Source organism: Hemicordylus capensis, chromosome 1 (assembly GCF_027244095.1).
Source record: "Hemicordylus capensis ecotype Gifberg chromosome 1, rHemCap1.1.pri, whole genome shotgun sequence".
In the NCBI taxonomy this organism is placed as follows: domain Eukaryota; kingdom Metazoa; phylum Chordata; class Lepidosauria; order Squamata; family Cordylidae; genus Hemicordylus; species Hemicordylus capensis.
The window spans coordinates 325,252,417-325,271,928 of NC_069657.1; the positions used below are offsets into that span (position 1 = coordinate 325,252,417).

The window sequence follows — 19,512 nt, forward strand, 5'->3', positions numbered from 1 at the left end:
GCATCCATTAAACCCCTTTTCTCTTTGATAATATCACTAATTCCTTAAGTTATAATTAGGGGTGAGTGAGCCAGCCATTCGGCTGGCTCAGTTCACATCTGGACCGCTATCTCTTAGCAATAAGCAAACCAGATAATCCCTTTTTTAAAAAAAATCTCATTCAGAACTTTTAAAAATAAATATGAAGCAAAGAAATTCATTACAAGATTGCAATTTACTGAGGCTTAGCATTTAACACACCAAAATCAGAGAAGGGAAAAAATGCAGAACTAAAAGCAATAAGCTGCTGAACTTTTAAGCAAGGTTATATCTGAACCAAGTCTTTGATGTACTCTGCTGTGCATAAGTTTTGTTATGATAAATGTTTTGCATAAGTGAGCCACAATTTTGATAGGAACTACAAATGACTCATTCCTGCAAACATCAGCAGATGAAAATTTCTTTTTTGTTCTTGTCTCATAGGGCAGTGAAATAGCTCCATTAATTATCACTAATGAGAGCAACCTATGGGTTTTAGCAGCAAACTGTCACTTATAGAAAATAATATTAATGTTTTAGTAATGTATAAATGTTCTTAACAGATGGGTTTTAATTAGCATGACATGCCATGAAGTACCAACAAAAAGATAACAGTGAATATACACAAATCCCCTGTTGGAATATCACTATTAGACACTGCATATTCTACTACCATAAATTAACCAAAGACAAGCTTTGTTCCCACAGTGCAAGTAAGGCAGAAATAAGGGAGCCAACACACAAAGTAAGCAGTCCATAAAATAGCTCCCTATGCTTACAGGAATTTTAGCACCTGAACACAGAACACTTGGGCTTTAAGTTGTCCAGATAAACTGCTGGGAGGCAGCTTCTACACCAGCCCAGTTCAACTTCAGGGTAAGCCTGACAGAATGAAGGGCACTGGCCAGAGGCCTGACGCATGTGAGTATTTCCTTGGCCTATTGCAAAAGCTGATACTCATTCCAGGTGCTGGACTGGATTAGGGTGGCCAAAGCTTCTGAGGCCTCTTAAACACCCTCTGAACAATTATTACATGGAAGCTTAAGCTGCTACCACAAACATCAAGTCACTGACCAAAACAAAGAAGCAATTGTGACAGCCAAATTCAGTGAAAAGCAACACCCCCCAAACAAATATAGGGAAAACAAGATTACATAATTATGGGGAATGGGAATAAAGCCAGGCCACTCTGTGCGAATCTGTCCCCAACAAACATTTCTTCCTGATCATGAAACCGGTGAGCAACTGAAGTTGAGTGAGCCACTTTGGGAGGCAACATTAGCAGAAGAGTAGTATATCAGTTTAGAAAACAAGCAAACAAAGGTTTCTTCCAGAATCTGACGGTATTTTGCCCCATCCATTTTTCCTTCTACCCTAACAAGAGCCCCAGTCCCTGAGGCAGAGAAACACCCCCACAACAGGATGCTGCCACCTCCATGCTTCACTGTAGGTATGGTGTGTTGTGGATGGTGAGTTGCGTTGGATTTACGCCAGGTGTACTGTTTGGTGTTGAGGCCAAATAGTTCAATCTTGGTCTCATCTGAACATAAGACCTTTTTCCATTTGGCATCAGAATCTTCAAGGTGCCTTCTGGCAAAGCTCAAATGAGCTTTAATGTGGCCTTTCTTGAGAAGTGGCTTTCTCCTTGCGACCCTCCCGAACAAGCCACATTTTTTCCACAACACACCATACCTACAGTGAAGCATGGAGGTGGCAGCATCCTGTTGTGGGGGTGTTTCTCTGCCTCAGGGACTGGGGCTCTCGTTAGGGTAGAAGGAAAAATGGATGGGGCAAAATACCATCAGATTCTGGAAGAAAACCTGCTACCCTCTGCCAGACAGTTGAGGATGGGTAGAAGATTCACCTTTCAACATGACAACGATCTGAAGCACACAGCAAAATTGACCACACAGTGGCTGAAGGAGAAAAAAGTGAACGTCCTCATGTGGCCCAGTCAGAGCCCACACCTAAATCCCATAGAAAATCTGTGGAGAGATTTGAAGATAGCAGTCCACCAACACCTACCATCCAATGTGACCGAACTTGAACAGTTCTGTATGGAGGAGTGGGCAAATATTGCTCCGTCTAGATGTGCAAGGTTGATAGAGAAGTATCCCAACAGACTCAAGGCTGTTATTAAAGCAAAAGGTGGTTCAACAGAAAATTGACATTGGGGGGGGGGGTTGATCCTTTTTCAATCTCAGTATTTCTTGTTTTTTGTTTCTGACACTTTTTCTGGACTGTAATTGTGATGTTTTTCAGTAGGATGTTATAGGTTGCATTGGATAAGTACAGCTGGTGAAGGGAATTTTCTTTGTGTTTTCATTTCAGGATGTAAGGGAACCAGAATTTAAGGTCTATCAAAGGGGGTGATTCTTTTCAATACCCACTGTATAACACTGAAACAAGTTACAATGTGGAGTGGAGCGGAGCAGAGCAAGAAGGTTCAATGGGAAGCCAAGAATAGGTCTTAGACCTGTAAGTAGACATAAAGCAGACTGGAAGGAGGATGCCTTCTCTGTGGTCTTTCTGTTTGGAATGTTGCATGCCAGCTTCAAGCCCAAATTGAACTCATGGCAATTCAATTTCAAGTTCAAGGTGGCAGGGAAATTTCAGAGGGCCACCTCAGGAACATAGGAAGCTGCTGTATACCGAGTCAGCCCATTGGTCTTTTTAGCTCAGTATTGTCTTCACAGACTGGCAGCGGCTTCTCCAAGGTTGCAGGCAGTAATCTCTCTCAGCCCTATCTTGGAGATGGCAACTTGGAACCTTTTGCTCTCCCAGAGTGGCGCCATTCCCTGAGGGTAATATTTTACGGTTCTCACACTTCTAGTCTCCCTTTCATATGCAACCAGAGTGAACCCTGCTTAGCTAAGGGGACAAATCATGCTTGCTAGCACAAGATCAGCTGTCCTCTCCTCCTCAATTACTCTGTTTCCCCGAAAGTAAGACCTACCCCGAAAGTAAGACCTAGCAGTAATTTCTGATGTACCGCTAATATGCCCTAGTGCATTTGGGGTGGCTAAAATTAATATAAGACACTGTCTTATTTTTGGGGAAACACGGTAGGTACGTTTGGAAGGGAGTGGAGGGGTAGCAGTTGGCAGTTGGGATGAGAGTATTGTTAAGGCCCAATTTGAATTGGACTGAGTTTAAACAAGTTAATTGAGGCTTCATGCAAACCGAGCCCAAATTAATTTGTGTACGTTGAGCCATTCTGAATGAAGCCCTGGGAAACTCATCCGTTCTTTTTGTCAAAAGCATCTTGAGGATTGAGAATAATATATAAAGATAAGCAGCAGCTCGCTAAGCTAGATGCATGTGCAAATGCTCCTCTGGTGTTTCAAACCAGAAGTAATTCTTCTTTCAAAAAAGGGGGGGGACAGGGTCCCCCAATTATGATCAGGACTGTGAAAAGAGTAAAGTCAACTCTTTTATTGTGCACCAATTTCCTGCTGAAAACAGCCTCCCAAGTAGTTGTTTCCATCAAATAATTGCTTCAGAGTCAAAAGCAACTTGGGGTAGGGGATGATTTTCAGCAGGAAAAAAGCACAAAGAGGAAGAGTTGATCCCCCCCCCCCGAAGTCCAGATCATGACCATGTCCTCTTCCCATAACTGTTTTTGGGGAAAGAGCAGACCATTTCAGCTGGAAGCATACCTCTTAAAAGCACACGTGCATGCCTGTTTAGTTTGCCTCTAAGCACTCCTTTCTCACACTACACTTCCTGAGCTGAAAGGGAATTCTGTTGGAAGGGGACACAGAACAGCAATAGTTCTTTTTGTCTAGTTCTTTTTAAAGTGTAGAAAATAAAATAATTTGCAGAGAATAAATTACATATAAACAGATGTGCACATACCCACAAAAGAAACAAACATACTATACAGAGATTTTTTTTCTTTTAGTTGAAGAAAAATATTTGTGTAAGTATGTTAATTCATCTGAACCAGTTTTAAGGGAGTAGCAAAAGGGGCAACTCCCAGCTGAAACAGGAAAAGAGGTATAGATGGCATTGTCTTCAAGGTACAGAGTAACTTGTCTCAAGTTACTCTATCCTAGGGTTTGAAATTAAATGGCAAGGCACATGCTTTTCCTAAGCAACAAACTAACAGAAATACAAATCATATTATCTTTTTAATGGTAACGATATTCCATGATCATTATGGTGGTGCTGAAGGACCTGCTTGATGCCATGGCGTTTGGCTTCAGTATCCTGAAGGGTTCATTCTTGTCCCCCACACTTTTTAATATCTGCATGAAACCACTGGCAAAGGTTGTCCAGAGATCTGTGGGGTTTCATTAGTATGCTTATATTCACTGCCGTCCCAGCTGGAATGGCTGTGGTGGCCGTGAATCACTGGACAGTTATTTTTAGACGTATGAGGACTAACGAGTTGAAATTATTTCCAGGGGATCTCTGTTTAGGAGATTGTGGGCTATTAAGCCTAACTTAATAGGTTGCACCCCCCCTGAAAGAGAGGTTTCATAGCTTGGAAGTATTCCTGAACCCAGCTTTGCTCTTAGTTGCCCAGGTTGCAGCCATGGACAAAGGTGCTTTTCCCAGCTTCAACTGATGTAGCACCTGCGCCCATTCCTGCATCAGAAAGAGCATGCCACTGTAATCCACATCCTTGTCATTTCAGAGACAGGACTACTGCAACATGGTCTACATGGGGCTGATTTTGAAGACTCCTCGAAAATTACAGCTGGTACATAACTTTGAGGCAAAGGTTCTGGCAAGAGACAAATGCTTGGTCGATATAACTGTGCCAGCTTTGCTGGTTGCCAGGGTTTTTCCAGGCCAAATTCAAGCTGCTGCATTTGACATTTAATACCCTTAAGGCCTAGGGCCAAGTTATCTGAAGGGTCATGAACTCCCACATATAGCTGTGCCTTTCCAAGAGATTATGTAGGGACGTTCTCCTGTGCACCCCATTGTCTTCTAAAGCAGGGATCCTCAATGTTGGGCCCCCAGATGTTCTTGGACTTCAACTCCCATAATCCCCAGGCCCAGTGGCCTTTGGCTGGGGATTATGGGAGTTGAAGTCCAAGAACATCTGGGGGCCCAACATTGAGGATCCCTGTTCTAAAGCATAGTTGCTGGTGACACGTAGGAAAGCTTTCTTGGTGGCGATCCTGGCTCTTTGAAATTCCCTGCCCCCTGAGATCTTAGGCTTGAATCTGATTCTGAAGACCTTTTTATTTTATTTCAGTAGGTGTTCTGTGTGTGTGTGGGCGGGGGGACAAACATCTTTTAAATAAAGTTAGCAATAGAGTTCGTCACTTACTTGTTTTTCAGATTGTCCATAATCAGGGCCTTGAGATGGCAAAAAATAGCAAATATGACCATTATTTTTAGCTTTTTCACGAAGAGCCATAGCAGTCCGGACAGTGGCATTTCGAGCATGGACAAACACCATCACCTTGAAACAAACATAGAGAAGTCTGTTCAGTAGAAGCAAATGGTTTAACAAAGCACTCCTTTCTACCCAGGGAAAAAAAATGTTTTTTGGCTGAAAGCATGCCTTTATTCTAATCCCGATCCAATGAGCCCACAGACCCGCCTTGCGTGTGAATTTATCCACTAGCTTCAAAACATGCACTGCTGCAGCCTCCTCTGAAATGACTAAGGTCAAGGTTGTGGGTGGGGTAACTATGTATTTATCAGAGTGCATGGACACTGCAAATCACTGTGGCTGGTACTCTAACTCAGTCCAAAATGTAGGGACTTAAAATTCCACTGAGAATAATTAATTTCACTAGTAATTAATGTTTAGCTAGTTTAATTGCTCTATAATTGACAATTATTTGTCAGTTACCATGATTTGGTATAGATATATGATCAATAAATGGATAAGCAATTTACCTTATTCTGTAGTGAACCCTCTGCACTCACCTTCATAGAAGTAATCTAGCATCAACTGAAGCCTAACTGTCACAAACAGCAAAATAGGTGGCATATCTTTGCATGAACTGTACTACTTTAGACCGCAAACGAGTAATCACTTAATGGCATGCTCCTTCGTGAGAGAGAGTCCTGCACACAGAAGACTTGCATCTCAGAAAGAAGCTATTATCTATAGATTTATGCTTTGACTTTTGGTCTAAAAGATCCCAAGGCTATTTACAATAAATTATACACAATAAAAAAAAAGATCTAGGCTGTATTAGAACCCATTTTAAAAGATATATATGAAGTTACTTTCAGTTGTGTTAGTCTTAAATCCAAAAACAGATTACCAACCTCATATACTGTTGAACTAAATTTAAATAGCAATTTAACTCAAAAGACTGAGCAAGAGTGGCTTATGCATAATAGGTACAAAGCACAAACTTATAGAAACCTGGTGTGATTGACCTGCTGTCAGTCGGTTGTAGTGAGCAAGTCTGACTTGAGAGACGGTGGAGTTTTTCTATCCACTTTCTCTACACTTTGCATGCTTTTATAACTGGCCCAATTCAACCCCAGCACAGCATCCCTCCAGTGGCTGATGCTGGTGTCTACCTTGAGCTTCTTTTTCTGTGAACTCTTTGGGAACAGGGAACTTTTTCTTTTTTTCCCTTTTTCTATGTTTTGAACTTTTTGATCAAAATCAGTATAAACAGTCACAATAGTAACAACAATATTGTAAGCCTTTTATCTTGTCATAGTTGTCATTTTTGCTAAACTAAAGTTAAGTGGGGCATAACACTGGGCTATCAGAGTTAGTTGCAGCAAAGAAAATTTATCTGCATTTGCAGAACGCAAACTTTATTTACTATTATTTCATAAATGCAATTTTTTAAGTAGCATTGATCGAAAACCACAACACACAGAGTTTATAAAACATACCCTTTCCTAAAAATCTACTGTATGAGCATATAGAACACTAAAACAGACCAAATAGGGTTAACTTAGCCTGTCCTAAGTATGTCAAGAGAATTTTTATTTCAGTGGCTAACCTCTATGCATTACATTATGCAAATAAGTTGGGAAAAGTAATTTGGAATAGAGAAAAGTGGTTCCACAGCTACAAGCTGTGTAATTAGATCTGTACTCTGAAGTTCAAAGCTAGCTCTGGTGTCTCAAGAGCTGAGAGCTTGTGTAGCTTTTCACAGGAAAACTAAGCTTTCAAATGACAAAATATGCAAGCAAAGCACAAAGCAAATGTCTCCAGGTTAGCGCTACATAATTTTATGAATATCTGATAATTTTTTTTAACAATTTCTTGCTGAAGAGACTTTAAAAAAACACTACTCAGTTTATATCAGAAGCTGCAAGGAACTTGTGCTGTGGTAACTCCTTAAGAGAAAAGATTTTAACTAAAGTGATTAACCATCCCCCCCCCGCCGCCCAGTATTTGTCATAAACACAACAGAGGATTTGATTGTTATGTACACAATGTTTTGGATGGTGTCGGAACAGCAGTGACAACAGTGACTTACTGATGCCTCAAGTATAGACAATTCCCTTTTGATAGCACTAATCCTAATCTCTCTGATGGAGTGGCAGACCACCATAGTAGTTTTCCAAGTTATTTGGAAATGTTCTCAGAACATTGCTGACCAGCCTCAATGCTACTTTATATTCTGCTCTGTACAAACTATTTTTTTTTTTGGCAGTCTAGATTTATAGAGCTGTTCTTGCCTCTTCCACATTTATCAAGAGCCTGCAGTAAGCACTATTATCAGCTACACATCTATTGTACAATTGGTTAATCTGCCTACCAGCCTTCCTTGAGAAGCAAACTACCAACAAAGGCCTACTGCTTTTGAAACTAATTAACCACATTCAAATTGGCTTTTGTTCTGGCCAGTTTCACTTAAAACTTAATCAGTCTTTATAGCAACATTACACTTTTTTTTTTAAAAAAAAAGATAACTTGTTAATTAGAAAAGCTTGCAAGCGCAAACTTACTAGAACACATTACCAAATAGTGATTTACAGCAACACCTTCAGAGAGCTAATCTTGTGACAAGGTATGCTTTGCAAGGTGTCATCTGCAGATCAACTGGAAGTTATAATCAGCAAAACAAGCCATTTTGAGTTTACCTTTAGCATACAGTAAAATAACTGGAATGGCTGCAAATTGTGACACTACTGGGATTATAGTACATTTTCTTTCCTGTCAATACCCATTAAGGTGGTGAAAGTAATATAGGATGGAGGACTTGCAGACAAGAAAAAGGGCAGACTAAAAAATACACATACATCGCATGATTCATCATTACTTGAACATAGAACACTTACTTTACAGCTGAATGCATACTCTGATCAAAAAAACCAAAACACTGGGTAGCATCTAGACTAAGTTGTTCCTGAGTAGACCTATTGACATTAAATAGTCCTATGGAGTAACTCCTAAGTAGTACTATTGAGTAACTTAGTCTGGATGCTGCTCCCTGTGTTTAAATGATGCAATATAATATAAAAATTATCCCTGCAGCATTTGATCTGTAATGGCTCATTCGCATGTGCAAATCACTACTTCAGAGCTGCTCAACTTTGGCCCCTCCTGCAGATGCTGGCCTACAACTCCCCTAATCGCTGGCTATTGGCCACTATGGCTGGGGATTATGGGTGTTGTAGTCCAAAAACAGTTAGGGGGACTAAATCGAGCAGGCCTGCACTACTTGATGATGAAATGATAGCATTTCCACCCCCGCTTTCATTTCAGCTACAGACAATTACCAAAGCTTCCGCACCATTACCCATCCCCTCCTGAAGTCCTAAGAATTTAATGTAGATTGAAAGCTACATTAAAGCAGTACCTTCTATAGTGGCTTTGTGTCCAAAGACACTTATCCTCAAGCCCCGCTAAATTCTGTTATTCTCCCTCAAAACTGCCACACCTGAGTAGCTTTCAAGGGATTTGAATTTTGAAGCCTACTCTCTACATAAGAGGAGATGGCCAGGGAAATTCTCCAAATACACTAAACAACCAATAAAACAGTCATTAAGATAAAAAGCCAGCAGAGGAGAAGGTTCTACCCAGTGTATTGCACAGAGTTTTGGCATGTATGACTATCTGCTTGATGGGCAGAAATCATGGGTGTACACTCGGTGGAAGAGCTTCTGGCTCTCAAGAAAAAGGTTCTTTCTCTTGAAGCCAAGGTGGCTGATCTGGAGAAGCTCAGAGAGTCAGAGAGGTATGTGGATGAGACCTTCAGGGACATGGTAGAAGCGTCTCACTCTCAGGCTGCTGTCTTCTCTGCTGTAATGGGGAATGAAGGCCTCAGGGAAGGAGGACAACATTCTGAGCAAAAGGGAAAGGCTCCCTTAAAAGAGACCCTTTCCATGAATGATGAGTCCATATCCTCTCGAACAGGGGATACTCTGGAGTGTGGGGGCCTCGTAGTATTGTGTGATTAGATCATTAGGGGTATAGAGAGACGGGTCTGTGATCCCCATGTAGACATGGTGACTTGCCTGCCTGGTGTGAAGGTTGTGGATATCACACAATGTCTAGAAAGACTATTAGACAGTGCTGGGGAGGAGTCAGCTGTCAAGGTGCATGTCAGCACCAACAATGTTGGGAAATGTAGTTGGGAGGTTAGGTAGCATATTAAATTCCAGGATGCCCAAGGTAGCATTCTCAGAAAAGCTACTTGTTCCACATGCAGGGCCAGGGAGACAGGCAGAGCTGAAGGGTCTCAATGCATGGATGAGACGGTGGTGCCAGTAGGAGGGGTTTAGATTTGTTAGGCACTGGGATACATTTTGGGACAAGGCAAACCTGTAAAAAAGGGATGGTCTCCCCTTGAACTAAGATGGAACCAGACTGCTGGTACTTAATTTTAAAAAGGCCACAAAGCAGCTTTTAAAGTTACACCTGGGGGATGGCCGACAGGAGCTGGACAGTATCCAGTTTGGCAAATGCCATCCCTTAATGTGTGATGGTGTATATCTTCAGATAAATCAGAAGGGGACAGAGTAGAACCACATAACGAGCAGACAGAAGGATGTTTATGTGCCAATATGCCAGTGCCAGAAGCCTCTGAGCCAAGATGGGTGAGCTGGAGTGCTTGGTTGCTAATGAAAACCTAGACATAGTGGGCATAATGGAAACATTGTGGAACAGTGAGAACCAGTGAGACACTGTTATTCCTGGATATAAACTCTATATTACACTCTCCCTGAAAGATCAGGTACATAACTTGGGAGTGCTCCTGGACCCAAAATTCTCCCTGGTTTTTCAGGCTGAAGCAGTGGCCAGGAGTGCTTTTTATCAGCTTCAGCAGATATGTCAGCTACATCCATTTCTAGACATGATTGACCTTAAAACAGTGGTACATATGCTGGTAACTTCCGGACTTAATTACTGTAATGCTCTCTACATGGGGCTGCCTTTGTACGTAGTCCAGAAACTACAATTGGTAGAGAATGCGGCAGCCAGATTGGTCTCTGGGACAACACGGAGGGACCATATAACACTGGTTTTGAAAGAACTGCACTGGCTGCCGATAGCAAGTTTCTGGGTGAAATACAAAGTGCTGGTTATTACCCATAAAGCCCTTAATGGCTTGAGTCCAAGCTTTTAAAGAAAGTGTCTCCTTTGTCATGAACACTGCCACCTTTTACGACCTTCTGGAGAGGTCTGGTTATGGTTGCCATGGTGGCGACTCAGGACTGGGCTTTCTCAGTGGCTGCCCCAGGGCTCCCTGCTGAAATAAGAACATCTGCTTCTCTGTTTGTTTTCAGGAAGACCCTCAACACTCCTGTTCTAGCCAGCTTTTAATTAGAATTAATATTAAAATTCGTACACCGCCTAGAGATGTACATATCAGGTGGTATAAAATGTTGATAGAGAAGGGACAGGGAGGGGAGAATTGGGATGCAGTAGCATTGTATGTTAAAGAAGGGATATAATCTTACAAGCTAGAAAAACTAAGACAACCAGAGTCATCCACAGAAACACTGTGGGTAAAGACAGAAGGCGTGGAGGGAAATGTGGTACTAGGGATGTGCTATCTCCCTCCTGATCAAAATGCAGACAGTGACTAAGAGTTGCAGAAGGAAATCAGGAAAAGGTCAAAGAGAGACAGAACTGTAATAATAGGTGATTTCAATTATCCACACACAGACTGGATAAATTCACAGTCAGGTATTGACAAAGGGGCCAAATTTCTAAATACGCTGAATGACTGTGCCCTAAAGCAGTTGGTTATGGAACCAACCAGAAAAGGCAACCTTAATCCTGAGTGGTGCCTGCCAAAAATGTGGTTCGAGATGTCAGTGTCATGGAACATTTAGAGAACAGTGACAACAGTGTGATCAAATTCAGCATATATGCGAGAAAAGAATTGCCAAGCAAATCTAACACAAACAATTTGAATTTCAGAAGATGAAACTTTTCTAAAATGAGGAGTTTGCTGAAAAGAAAACTGAAAGCGAAAATCAGGAGAGTCACTTCGCACCAGAATGCATAGAGTTTATTTAAACCACAATAATAGAAGCCCAGTTAGAATGTATACCAGAAAGGAAGAGAAAGGTACCACCAAGTCCAGGAGGGTGCCAGCATGGGTAACAAATAAAGTCAAGGAAACCAAAGGGGAAGAAAAATTCCTTCAGAAATGGGAATGCCTGCCCAAATGAAGAGAACAGAAAGGAACACAAACACTGGCAGAAGAAATATGAGACAATAAGGGAAGCAAAAAGAGAGTTTGAGGAACATTTAGCTAAAAGCAATCAATCAATCAATCGCTCACATTTTATTATGCTGTAGATTCTACAGTAACATTAGATGTCATTTGATTCTGCCACTTCTTTCTAGGTTTCAACATCAATCAGATCATTTTCTGGTGAAATTTTTACTTGAAGATAATGTACTTTGCATCTCTCATGTTGTAGCAAAATTTTGTTACATCGCAATTAGAATTCATAGTTCATTGATTGATGCTAAAGTTAATGACTGAGTTAATGATGAATGCTGGAATTTATTCTTTGTGTTGTTGTTTTTTGTGGCCATTGGCTGTAAATTAAGTATCTATCTATCTATCTAAAAGCATCAAGCAACAAAAACTTCTTTAAATACATCAGATACAATGATTTGGAAACCCATGGAATTTTTGTGATGAAAGCAAACCACTTATGTAATTATCTCTAAAAACATGAAAAAACACATTGGCAGTCTGAGAACCTGCTCTGTTGTTTTTTAAATAATCCTTCATTAAAGTACAAAGTTTTTTTAAAAGATATTTCATAATGTAAAAGCAATATTCATGTCTGTTAAACCAACAAACAAGGTTTGTTGCCTAACCACAACAATTTAACTCCCTTTATAACATAAAAATGTAATTCAACATTATCAGAGGTTTGTGGTGGGAGGGGGGTGGTGGTGTTGTGGAAACCAGCTGAGCCTCAGCTTATCGTGAGATTTCCCTAGTTAAGAGTTTAAGGTTGTTTTTGACGTGTACAAGTTTGTTTTAGTATAGTTTTCGATTTGTGGGGTTTTTTGTGCGTTTCAAATCCTCAGAGCCAGTTAAATATTGTTGAGACTACTGCTCATTGATTAACAATGGAAGGTGTTTCCCATCCTGAAGTTCAGGGAGCTAAAGTATCAAGATATGACAATAACTACTCACTTTGTATCATCTGTCAGAGAGACACAAATGAGGCATTGGTGAAGAAGCCTGTTGCTATATCCTATGAAAAATTACTGAGCTTTATCAAGGAGCGTGCTCACTATGGAAACAAAAGTTTTCCTGAGATTAGTAGGTGCCTCAGTCATGTCACATGGCAAGATCTTCAAGGAAAAGGATGTTCGTAGCATAAAATATATTATCAAGAGACTGTTCATACCAAAATGCTCAAACGTGCCAAAGAACGATATGAACAAGTTGTTCTAGTTAGAACTAGTCCGCTATTTTCCTTTCACTGTCTCTACAACTGGACTAAATTTGGTTCAAATCAAGGTCCACAAGTTAGATCTCCTGCACCTCAAATGTTCCTGCATTTGCTATCTAGGATTGGGGTGGATGACATAATTACAAACTGCACCATTGAGGTGTCCCTGTGTGCCACTCACTACAACTGTACCTAATTTGGTTCAAATCAGTTAAACAGTCCTCAAGTTAGTGCACTTGCAACGCAAAAGTTCACACGTCCGCCATCTTGGATCAGGGTGGGTGACATCATCACAAACTACACCATTGGGGCATCCCTATTTGTTCATATAGCTGTAGCAAATTTGAATAAAATCAGTTAGACTGTACATAAGTTAGCATTTGTGCCTCAAAAGTTAAAGTGCCTGCCATCTTGAATTGGGGTGGATTACATAATCACAATCTTCACCATTGAGGTGCCCCTATGTGTCCCTACAGCCTCCCCATCTCTGACACATTAAAGACACATCTCTTCACCCAGGCTTTTAATTAATATTGTTTTAATGGTTTTAATGCTGTTTTAAAATAGTTTTAAAAATTTTAAATTGCTGTTTTAAACTTTTTGTTTTTGTTTTAACTAATGTTTTACTTTCTCTTTTTATTTGTTGTAAATCGTCCAGAGATGTAAGTTTTGAGTGGTATAAAAATATGTTAAACAAACAAACAAACAAACTGTAGCAAATTTGGTTCAGGTAGCCCACCTGAGCCTCAAAAGTTAATGGTTCCGACATCTTGAATCAGGGTGGATGACATAATCACAAACTACATCACTGAGGTGTCCCTGTCTGTCACTCACTACAAAACTGTTGAGGTGTCCCAATGTGTCCCTACAACTGTACCTGATTTGGTTCATATTGATCCAGGCATTGCAAAGTTGATGGCGGGGGAGCGGGGGATACATGGACACACACACAGAACGTCGGGTCATCTCATAAGCCTACTGGAAAGTCGGCTAAGAATGATAAAACTGAATACTGAGGAAGACCCAATACCGTCAAGCAGTACCTTCACTTGATCTTGATCATCACCTTACAAAAGGGAATTGTGTTTCTTTTGTGAGAATGGACTGGGTTACAAGAACCCTTTGCAGTTAGTTGCTACAAAAAATGCTTCTTCCATTGGGTTCTCAAGGGACCAAACACAAGCCTATCTACAGAAAAAAAGACTGTGAAGTCAAGCAGCATGCCATGAGTTTAGCTCAGATTACAGTGTCTGTGTTTCCGTCCCAAGACCAGGTCCAAAACAAGAAATCACAGACTCTAAGGACCACCCATGAAATGCCTCAACAACTGGGAATTGCAACAGCAGTTTGTCAAGCTTTTCAGCGCAAGAAGCTTGTCAACGTTGCATCAGTTTGGTTTGTGTGTTGACTTTAACAAGATTTTAAGATTTGAGGCACAGACAGCTACAACTGTTGTAGAAAGAATGCTGATGTGAGACTTGTAGATGGGGTGGCAGAACTCGTCACTTCATAAGCTAGACAGCATAAAAACTGTGGTCAGCTTGATAAAACTTTTACAGATTATTTTCTATCAAAATACAGAAACTATGATAAGCTTCATGTGTTATTTGATCGCTATGACATTGATATGTCACTCAAGACAGCAACATATGAAAGAAGACAAGGGCAACAACCGGTGATAGCTTACCACATCACAGATTCAACAAACATAGCAAAATTAACCATGAAGCGGCTTCTTTCACACTGAAAACAAAGATGGAGCGAACACATTACTAAAAGAAGATACTTGAAAAAGCACATATAAGTGGTAAAAATGTGGTAGTGGCATGGGGATGTGAATGCAGAGCTAAAGGTAAGGTAAAGTGTGCCATCAAGTCCATTTCGACTCCTGGCGCCCACAGAGCCCTGTGTTTTTCTTTGGTAGAACACAGGAGGGGTTTATACCATTGCCTCCTCCCGCACAGTATGAGATGATGCCTTTCAGCATCTTCCTATATCACTGCTGACTGATATAGTACCAGCGGGGATTCGAACTGGCAGCCTTCTGCTTGTTAGTCAAGCATTTCCCCACTGCACCACTTAATGCAGAGCTACACACAGAGATATGAGCCATCTTCAAAGTAATCAGGAAGAAGTGGATACAAAGCTTTTGCTTCATGTTGCTGATGCAACAAACAAGGGGGCTTCCAGAATCAACATTCATTCACCAGACAGATGTTTTTGGGCTAGCTCTTCAACAGCACCCAGAATCATGTGCTGACACAAATCTTGTTACTGGAAAAGAAGAGTTGTACACCACACTATTCCTCTACTGCCTATACAGTGGTCCCTCGACTCACGAAGTACTCGACATCCGAAGATTTCGACATACGAACGACAAAAAATACCGGAAGTCGTTGCCGGTTTAGATGCGGCTTCCTCGACCTACGAATTTTTAGATGCGGTTTCCTCGACTTACGAGTGTTTCCGGACCTCCGTGGATGCGCTTTTCGACTTACGAAAATTCCGACCTACGAACGTGCGTTCGGAACGGATTATCTTCGTAAGTCAAGGGACCACTGTATATGGAATTCTTGGACCCAGCAAGGTTTCTGCTTTGCCTGGCTTACATGCTATCAGTGGTGCAGACAATACTGGAGGTTTTGCAGGGAAAGGCAAACTAAGTTTCTGGAAAGCTTTCAAGAATGCCAATGTTCATATTATAAGTGCACCTGCAAGCCTGGGGAAGGATTTACTCCCCAGTGATGGTACATTTGCTGCCCTTGAGGAATTTATGTCAGGTTTATTTGCCTCACACATCTCACTACCTCCAGGTGCCAGGGAGGAAGATGCAGCTGTCGTAAAGCAGGGCTGATCTGCTGCAACTTGTGTTCCTGTGCATCTCAAAATACACAGAACCAAGAGAATGCTTGTGACAACATGATGGAGAATGAAGATCCAGAGAACGAGGAGCTAGAGGAAGAAGACAACGAGGATCTCTAGGAAGAAGCAAATTACATAATCACATAATGTGATGTGCCAAAGGGCAAAAAAACCCTTAAAAAAATTAATTATGAACATTTTTCATATGCTGTAATATTATTAGCTACAAGGTAGTTCATTTTTTTGTCAAAAAACATGCAAAACTTGTAGTAAGAGTAACTTATGCAAAAAGTTTATCTATCGTTAAATTATTCATTAACAACTTTTACAGATCAACACGACAGAACAGATTCTCAGATTGCCAACATTTTTTCTTTTTCTTTGAGCTATTTTGAAGAGAACTGTGTAAGTGGTTTGCTTTCTTCACAAAAAATCCCATGGCATTGTGCATGCTCCTGTACTAAGAAGCAGGAAACCTACCAGGGAGGAGGTTAGTCCGTTAGATGATGAGAGAGTGAAAGGGATTATTAAAGAGGATATGGAGATTGCAGTGAAGCGAAATGAGTTCTTTGCATCTGTCTTCACGGCAAAGGACACTGAGCGTATACCTGAGCCTGAACTGAGCTTCTCAGGCTTGGAGGCTGAAGAACTGGCCAATTTGAGGTGAAGAGAGATGACATTCTAAACTGTCTGGAAAAATTAAAAATTAACAAATCGCGAGGACCAGGTGGCATCCACCCAAGTATCCTTAAAGAACTCAAATGTGAGACTGTCAACCTCCTTGCAAAAAATATGTAACTTATCCCTATAATCAGGCTATGTACCAGAGGGCTGGAAAATAGCCAATGTAACACCAATTTTCAAAAATGGATCCAGGGGGGATCCAGGAAATTACAGTCCAGTTAGCTTAACATCTGTTCCAGGAAAATTAATGGAAAACATTCCCAAGGATAAAATTGTTAAGCATATGAAGAACAGGCCCTGCTGAAAAAGAACCAGCATGGCTTCTACAAAGGTAAATCTTGACTCACCAACCTTTTGAAGTTTTTTGAGAGTGTCAACAAGCATGAGGATAAAGCTGATCCAGTTGACATAGTATACATGGAATTTCAAATAACTTTCAACAACGTTCTTGAGCAAATTTAACAGTCTTGTGCTAAGGGGACAGGTTCGTGTGTGGATTGGTAACTGGTTAAAGGACAGGAAACGGAGGACAGGTATAAATGGACAGCTCTCTAAATGGAAGGAAGTAAGAAAGTCTATCAATGGTTTCTACTGTGAGGGCTACAGGCCACTTTGTTTCCAAAACATCTTTATTTGGGGGTTACAGATAGCACCCCATCATATTCTTGGAACTGTGGGACCACAGCTTCCATTTTGGATAATTGAGTTTGTGGGATCATAACCACAAACCATATGTGGCAAGACTTCCAATTGGTCGCTTAGCATAAGAGCAAGACATGGAACAACACTACCCCAAAGTCATAACAACAAAGACTGAAGGGGTCCCATTTAAAAAACAACAACCAATGAACCTTTCTTTGTAACCTCCAGCCTCGGAGGCAAGATTCCTCTAAATACCAGTTGCAGGGGAGTAAAAGCAGAGGAGAGGGCATTCCCTCAGCTCTTGCCTGTGGGCTTCTCAGAGGCATCTGGTGGGCAACTGTGTGAAACAGGATGCTGGACTAGATAGGCCTTGGGCCTAAACCAGCAGGGCTGTTCTTATGTTCTGGATATATAGTGGGTTGGAAACCTCTGTTGGGTGAGCAAAATTCCATTCAAGCATCTTCTGCTGATCAGCAAGTGCAGTAAGAGTGGTCAAGCAGCAGCAGCAACACAGTCTGTATCCTCTATAAGGATGCCTGTCTCAAACTCAGAGTGACTGATTTGACCAAGCCAACTAATTAACTACGAAATGACTCCATCAGCCTAAGAGAGAAAACAAAATAAGGAAGGCGAGCATATGGTACGCAAGCATTACATCTGCATTCTTTCTAAATTTACTTTAGAATTGAAACAAGTTTTCAAGTTAAAATAAATCATGAAAGCTGATTAAAAACTCGCACATGTGTGAAAGGGACAGAAACAAATTTCCCATGTCATCTGTTATTTGTGCTAGAACGTAAATGTTTATAGCTCTTGAATTTAATTCTTATTATTCACTTTCTACTTAATTTGAGAGACTGGCAGGACCTATAAATCAATTGATAGGAGAAAATGCTAGAAAACAAAATGTCAAAGCATTTGAACTTTTAAAGCAACTTATGAAGCTCAAAATCATGTCCTTAAATTTGCGTTTGTGTGCTGCACTTCTTGTAAAAGAATTAATAAGTTACCTGTCAACACGCAAGACTACTAAAAACATATTTGAGAATAAAATCCCTAACTAAAAAGTGGGATGTAGTTACTTACTTAATCTAATTAAATTATATATAGACTAAAATACAGATTTTTTCATCCTTCAAAATATTTTACAACCTGGACTATTTTAAGTTATATAAATGCACTAAATATCCTTTAAACTTCTGCAATATAGAAATAATACATCCAGAATAGGGCTGTGCAAAGCAACGTGTACTATGAAGGCTGCTTCAGTACCTCAGAGGTGGCTCTGATGTGATGGTTTAAGTGGCCAGCCATTTAATGTTTTTCCTTTGTCCTCCAAAGTCATAAGAACATAAAAACAGCGCTGCCGGATCAGGACCAAGGCCTATCTAGTCCAACATCATGTTTCAGACAATGGACACCAGATACCTCTGAGAAGTCCACAGGCAAGAGGTGAGGGAATGCCCTCTCTCTTCTTGTTCCTCCACTGCAACCGGTATTTAGAGGCATCTTGCCTTTGAGGCTGGAGGTGGCCTATATTCCTCAGACTAGTAGCCACTGATAGACCTGTTCTCCATGAATTTGTCTAAGCCCCTTTTAAAGCCAACCAAGTTAGTGGTCATCACCATATCCCATGGCAGAGAATTACATAGATTAATAATTATGTGCTGTGTGAAAAAGTACATACTTTTGTTGGTCCTAAAAGCAAACTCTTGAGGCGCAAGTGCACTAACTTGTGGACAGTCTAACCGATTTGAACCAAATTTGCTACAGCTGGATGGACATATAGGGATGCCCCAATGGTGTAGTTTGTGATGATGTCACCTACCCCAATCCAAGATGGCGGATGCATAAACCTTTGAGGCACAAGTGCACTAACTTGAGGACTGTCTAACTGATTTGAATCAAATTTGGAACAGCTGTAGTGAATGACACACAAGGACACCTCAGTTGTGCCGTTTTTAATGATAACATCCACCCCGATCCAAGATGGTGGACATATGAACAATTGAGGTGCAAGAGATCTAACTTGTGGACCTCGATTTGCACCAAATTTAGTCCAGGTGTAGAGATAGTGAAAGGAAAGTAGGCTGATTAGTTCTTACTTGTTTGGGGCGGCGGGGGGGGGGGCAGAGCCTTAGAAGCTACCAGTGAAATAGTGGTTTGCAGAGATAGGATGTCAGTCACAAAAATGGAGGTGGGGGACCAATTGCAGATACCTACAGCTTGCAGATACCTTATCAAAAGAAAACGGTATTTAACATCAAAACCTCTGAATTCAGAATAATTTTGCTGCTCCTGCAGGTGAGCAAAAGAGACTCCTTCTGTGGAACAGAGGATAAATTAATGGGAAGGTAAAAGCAACCTTGAGCACCCAAAGAAAAAAAGAGATTAAAATAACACAGCCTTGCCCCCTCTCAGCCAGCCAAACAGATTTGCAGTGTTGACTAGAAGGGAAGGGAAGGAGAAGCAAGCCCGAAT

The 19,512-nt window shown here is 40.9% G+C and overlaps 1 protein-coding gene across 2 annotated transcripts in view; it reads right to left on the reverse strand.

The window, feature by feature from the left end:
* Nucleotides 1–19,512, reverse strand: part of ASCC3 (activating signal cointegrator 1 complex subunit 3) — a 362,371-nt gene that overhangs the window by 202,594 nt on the left and 140,265 nt on the right. For both annotated transcript variants that reach the window (XM_053266329.1, XM_053258340.1), the window contains exon 14: nucleotides 5,306–5,440. In XM_053266329.1, coding sequence (XP_053122304.1) covers nucleotides 5,306–5,440 — 135 coding nt within the window. The remainder of the gene's footprint in view (nucleotides 1–5,305; nucleotides 5,441–19,512) is intronic.